Below are 6,469 nucleotides of genomic sequence, written 5' to 3' on the forward strand. Positions count from 1 at the left end.
GTCCTTCAAAAACATGCTGGATTTACAAGCCTATCTGCAAACTCAGAAATTCCAGGTAAGGAGGGGTTGGGGGATGGAGAAAGTGTCTTCTGAAAGGAATTTAAGCAGTCTAGTAACTGGTAAAGAAAATGACATCTTCTGGTTTTGACAGGATTAGTTTTTATTTCCACATAGCTGATACTGGTTTAATACCAAGTGTTAATTAGAACTCCAGGAACTGATCTCCCACTAGATGCTGGAGCTGGCAACGTCATAACACAGCAGCATGTCAGATAAACGGCTTGGGGCATAGGAGAGTAACAGCCAAAAGAACCCATCCAGCTCCGTATTGTGTCCTGGGGTACTTTGGTGTCAGGACATGTTCTGTGCGTTTTATGACCTTGGAAATATCAGTGTCACACAGTCCTTTCACTGGTGATATTTCAGCTTTTATATCTGCAAAGAAGAAAAACCTGAAAGTATTTTTATGCAACATTCTCTGTGAGAGAATTCTTTATATTCAAAGGTTTGGCTACAGCTTCAGGCTTGCTTTAAACTACTGGCTCAAATACTGACAGCAGTATAGCTACAGCAAAGCAGAGACCAGAAAGGCTGCAGAACACCCGAGAGCCCAGGAGACAGAAAGCTCCCTGGCCCATGTTGATATCCACATGTTCCCTACAGTAAGTGCAGCGTGACATGGCACAACTTTTCAGATATCAGTAAGTCATAAACTTGGCATACGGTCATAGCAATTCATTCCCCTTGGGTATTCAATCTCTAAGTATGGAGGGACTAAGGATGGCCTTAGTCATCACATCTCACCAATCTCATATGGGAACTAATAGCAGAAGCCACATCTAACATAGACATAGTCCAGAACAATCAGCAATGGGTTCTTAACAAATATTAATGAAGTTCAGCAAACATTCACAGAATCACACATTGGCTGAGGTTGGAAGGGACCTCTGGTCCAACCCCCCCTGCTCAAGCTGCATCACCTAGACCAGGTTGCCCAGGACCATGTCCAGACAGCTTTTGAGTATCTCCAAGGATGGAGATTCCACAGCCTCCCTGGGCCAACCGTGCCAGCGCTCAGTCACTCTCACAGTAAAAATGCGTTTCCTGATGTTCAGGATGAACATGCTGTGTTTCAGTGTGTGCTCATTGCCTTGGGTCATGTCCCTGGGTGCCACTGAAAAGAGCCTGGTTCAGTTGTCTTTACAACCTCGCTTCAGGTATTTGTATATGTTGATAATATTTTCCCTGAGTTTTCATACGGTCCTTTTTCTACTTACAGTCAATGAAGTATTTTTCTCCATAGGAGTCCCTGATTTCAGGAGTCAGTCTGTTCCGGAGTCTTAAGAGGTAGTTCTTGACGACATCTGAATTAATTACTCCAGCCTTAAAGAAACTAGGCTCAACAATGCTTACTTTCACTCCAAAATGCTACATCTCTATCCTAAAAGAAAAAAACCAACACAATAACCATCCCTGACCACCCAATAATGCCATAAGCATTAAACATAAATAAGTTGAAAGTCTGTCACATAAATGAATATTTGAGACTTTGATTCTTATCTTCAAATGTCAGAATAATTTTGAGATGTTCAAATTAACTTCATAGCAGAGTACTTGTCCTGCAAAAGTGCAGCAAGCAAATAACTTGGGGTAGATTAGGTAGATTCACAGCTTTCTTGGACTGATGCAAAGTATACAGCAGCCAGCTGCATCTTAGCCATGTATTATCAAACTAAAACTTTTGACTATTTCACATACTGTTGCATCATTTCAGCTTCCAGTAGGAACAGATTATTAAAGTGCCTGGGAAAAAATAAAAGTGACCAAAAATTTGCAATTGGATTAGAACTTTATTCTCCATCGTATGGTTAAATGGCTATGGTTAAGTGATGAAACGTTAGTGCAATAAAGGTTAGGGTGTTTTCTGGTAGCATGGTTCCCTCTATATAATTTTGAGTTGCAATGCAACTCCATTGGTATGAAAATGGCCTCTTTGTCTTGCTGGGCAGCTCAAGAGACCCAGGCAGCTACGTTCCAAAGTGTACAAAGCAATGAACCACGTGTACATTAGCCATTAGTTTAGATTATATTTTCTTGGGGCATATACTTACTTTATATAAGCATTCATAATGGCTTGCAATCAACTTTCCTAGTCCTTGTGAAGACTTGACTCGCTGGGCTAGACCTTAGCCTTCTCAAGGCGGTACAACACAACGGGCTTCAGCAAAGGGTGCTCAGCTTAATCTTCTGAAGTTACGAGTACCTTTTGTAATGTGAGTGCTGCCTGGAATCACCCAGCTCCGATTGTTGTAGAGCCTTAGAGTGAAATAACATGGGTTGTAAATGGGCTAGTACAACTAAGTACAACTTGTCCAGGAAACTGCATGCCTGACCAGGCTCTACTGTTGATTTACTTTCATGTAACGCAGTGGATTCACATGCTGGAAAGCTGCATGCTAGCCATTTGTCCAGGATATGAAATTTCTTCCCAGTGCAGTTTCCTGGTGGGTCTGTTCATAGTACTGGAGATTGAAATCCCAAACAAGTAACCAAAAGCCTCTTATTTTCCTTTCCACCTTTAGGCAAGATTTCCAGAGAGAAAATGAGAGGGAGAAACATACAGTCGCTCTTCCTCAGCACATCTGGAATCTATTCTTGGATTCACGCATGTATTTCTAGCTACTCACCGTAAGATGTCAGAGAAAGGTTCCATGCCCCATTTGGACAGCCTGTAGCCACTCCTTACAAAAGCCATGAGGCCTTTGGCATTAATTAGATTGATTGTTCTTCCCTCAGCTTTTTTCAGAAGTGGCAGAAGCTTGAGCATGATTTCAATCAATGCCAGCAGACTAACATCCAGCACTGTGTGGAAGTCTTCGATCCTTACCCAGTCAGTGGGTGCTACAGGTGCTGTTCCTTCAGGATTGCTCACCAACCCAAAAAGCCCTAAGAGGATTACAAAACCATTTAGCATTGGGAATCAAGCACATAGTCTGTGAAAACTGCAGTGAGTTGAATACAGTTGTCTGAGATTTGCTTGTATGGTCTACTCTGTACGTCTGGCAAAATTTGCTGAAGGCCTTCGGCAATGACTCTAAAAGAACATGGGTAAAGTATTAAAGGAAAGCTATTTCAATTGGAGATATAGGCCACCATGCTGGGCTTTATTATCCAGCTCTGCTCAAGTATGTGGGCTCCTAATAGGCACTGACATTCTTGTGAAAATCAAATAGTCTACATAAAAGTGGAGAGACTGATTTTTATGGGTTGGGGTCTAAAGGTCTGAACCAGACATGTGGAATTAGTCAATGCTTCTAAAAATATTAGCTTAACCCTGTGTATTGATAATACTGCTTTACTACCTTATAAATTACTTGAGGACCTTTAGATAAATAGTGACGCTTCCAAGAGTTTGCTGAGGACAGCCTGCACCTGAAGGGAGAGGACGAAAGTCCAGGACTCAGCCTCCATAAAGAGTTTCTGAGACTGAGGTGACAGCGTTAGCAGTGGTTACCCCAACCAAGAACGTGCAGCTTTCCACAAGCCGGAGGCAGGGGCCTGCTGGACGAGGTAAGCGCTAATAATTATGTTGTCCTTGCCCTCAATCACTGCATTCAAGAATGTCTGGAACCCTCATGATGAGACCAACAGTGTTTTACAAGCTTTGAGGAGAACATCCTACTGGTAGAAGATACGTGTTTTACTGTTTTAGTTAGTCAATTGATTAACAAGCCTATTGAATATTTGGTATAACTGTGTTAGAGCTGTGATCCCCTTTGGCGGCCCTTAACAATGTCTGGTTTGAGCTATCGGTGCTGAGGAAGAAACATGTATTGCCATGGTTGAATATGTTTACCACACAGATCTTTTTATTGTCCTTTGCCAAAACCAACACTTAAGTCTTGTTTTTTAACTCCACCCATAAGTATCCAAGGACAAACTCTTCCTCTTTTAGACAAGTGCTCAGAGGTGTGTGATAGCAGTAGTGAGAGCTACCGATGTAACAACTCTAAGAAAACTGGCTGAAACAGCAAGTGTTTAGCTGTTAGTCAGAGCAGTTTTTGTTGTGTGCATTGCAAAAGTTGGACTTATTCAGCCATGCGAAAACACTCTTCTGTTTCCTAGAGGAGGGCTGAAGATGCCCTGCACCAACCATTTTTAATTGGGCTGGTTTTATTGTCAAGAAGTTCTTTCTGGTACCAGGTAGCACCTTTCTCCTACTAAGATTCTTCAACTGCACCAAAAAGAGTCTGAAAAACACACCTGGGAATGATCTGGTTTTAATAGACTGAGCAACTAGATTTTTAGGCACTTTGTTGGTGAAAGCAAAGGGAAGCCCAAAAGCATTGCTGGAGAGAATCTCTTTGAACTGAGAAATAACAGAAATGAAGAGTGAGTACATTTCATCAGCAAGATGAAAAATGCCTCTTCGGAGAGTGGAGAGGCACCAGGACTTTTAGCTAGACCAGATTTGATTAATTTGAATCATTTTTCCGGGAAATTAGCTTGCCACTTACCCTTGCCAGCTGTGTCTTTGGTCACAACCACCACAGCCCTGGCAAAGCTGTTGGAGTCAGCTAAGTTCAGGTTCACTGTCTTCAGTGAGAGTGAGAAGCATGACCATAGCTCTTGGCCTCCTTTTTCTGTGGCACGTGTAGCAATGACACAAAATCCCCTTTTGTCAAGCCATTTAAGCCAGTGAGCTTCCAAGTCTGGTGTCACAGCCTGTTATGAACACATGCTTTCCACTCCGGTGTCTCACTCTGTGAGTGTCTCTAATGAGCCAGTAAATGATAAGAGATAGTATGGAAGCCGAAATTGCTATGTGCAGTGAGTCTGAAAGTGAGAGCTACAAGCAAGTTAATGATCTAGAAATGCAATGAAGCAAATGTGCTCAGCCAACCCTGCAACTTGATCAGACACGATTCCCGTAATGGGCTTTGTTTCTGGTTGTGGCCCTCCCAGCTTACTGTAAGTTAGGGGTAAGCAGAGTTGGAAGCTTTGACACAATGTTGTCGGGATCCATGAATAATAGGTGCCTTGGCAAAACTTTCCCCATCTTCCTTTTCAATAGATTTCCACTGTTTTCAAGCTTTGCTGACCAATCTTTCTAGTCAGCCCTGTCCTTTCAGGATGTTTCAGACTGAAAGGAATGACTGTGTCAGTTCTCACAATAGCATCTGGGTTTTTTTGTGGACATTGGTATTATTTGAGCTAATACTGGAGAGACAAATTCCTCTGGGAAGAAGGACGATTCTCTTTGACGCCTGTATGATGCCACCAAGGCTGCTCTTCTGATCTGTAGCACGGAAGCAGAGTAACAGCAAGAACAACCAGAAAAGCCTAAGCTGTAGTGGTGGACCTGATGACTAATGTGTTGTGTGATGGTGAATGACCTGCTCTCTGACCCTTTGTGGTGGGTTGACTCTGGCTGGATGCCAGGTGCCCACCAAAGCCTCTCTATCGTTCTCCTCCTCAGCTGGACAGAGGAGAGAAAATATAACAAAAGGCTCATGTGTCGATAAGGACAGGGAGAGATCACTTAGCAGTTTCCATCATGGACGAAATAGACCTGACTTGGGGAAATTAGTTTAGTTTATTACCAATCAAATCAGAGTGGGATAATGAGAAATAAAACCAAATCTTAAAAACACCTTTTCCCCCACCCTTCTCTTCTTCCCGGATTTAACTTTATTCCCAATTTTCTCTACCTCCTCCCTGCCGGCAGCGCAGGGGGATGGGGAATGGGGGTTGCGTTCAGCACATCACCCATTGTCTCTGCCGCTCCTTCCTCCTCATGGGGAGGACTCCTCACACTCTGCCCCTGCTCCGGCGTGGGGTCCCTCCCATGGCAGACAATTCTTGTGGCCCTCCCATGGGAGACAGTCCTCCACAAACTTCTCCAACCTGAGTCCTTCCCATGGCCTACAGCAGGCCTACACCTGCTCCAGCATGGGTCCCTTCCCTGGGGTGCAGCCCTTCAGGCACAGACTGATCCAGCCTGGGTCCCCTGTGGAGTCACAAGCCCAGCCAGGAAACCTGCTCCAGCCTGGGCTCCTCTCTCTCCACAGGTCCTGCCAGGAGCCTGCTCCAGCGTAGTCTTCCCACGGGGTCCCAGCCTCCTTCAGATCTCCCTGCTCCAGCGTGGGGTCCTTCCTGGGCTGCAGGTGGGGATCTGCTCCAGCGTGGGCCTCCGTGGGCTGCCGGGGGACAGCCGGCCTCGCCATGGGCTGACCCAGGGGCTGGCGGGGAATCTCTGCTCCGGGCCTGCAGCACCTCCTCCTCCTGCTGCACCTCCTGGGGGGCTGCAGGGTTCTTCCTCTCACATATTCTCATTTGTCTCTTCTCCAACTGCAGTTGCTCTTGCACAGTAACTTTTTCCCCTTCCTAACTCTGTTATCCCAGAGGCACTACCACCTTTGCTGATGGGCTCAGCCTTGGCCAGCCGCGGGTCTGTCTTGGAGCCGCG

General features: G+C 45.0%; 1 protein-coding gene across 1 annotated transcript; it reads right to left on the reverse strand.

The window, feature by feature from the left end:
* Window positions 1-228: 228 nt before the first annotated feature.
* Window positions 229-2,974, reverse strand: LOC104157384 (retinol dehydrogenase 7-like). Its single transcript, XM_009694694.1, is given in 4 exon segments — window positions 229-313; window positions 315-435; window positions 1,278-1,441; window positions 2,688-2,974. Coding segments are annotated over 4 exon segments (657 nt in total).
* Window positions 2,975-6,469: the final 3,495 nt, after the last annotated feature.

Source organism: Cariama cristata, unplaced genomic scaffold (assembly GCF_000690535.1).
Source record: "Cariama cristata isolate BGI_N322 unplaced genomic scaffold, ASM69053v1 scaffold15542, whole genome shotgun sequence".
In the NCBI taxonomy this organism is placed as follows: Eukaryota; Metazoa; Chordata; class Aves; order Cariamiformes; family Cariamidae; genus Cariama; species Cariama cristata.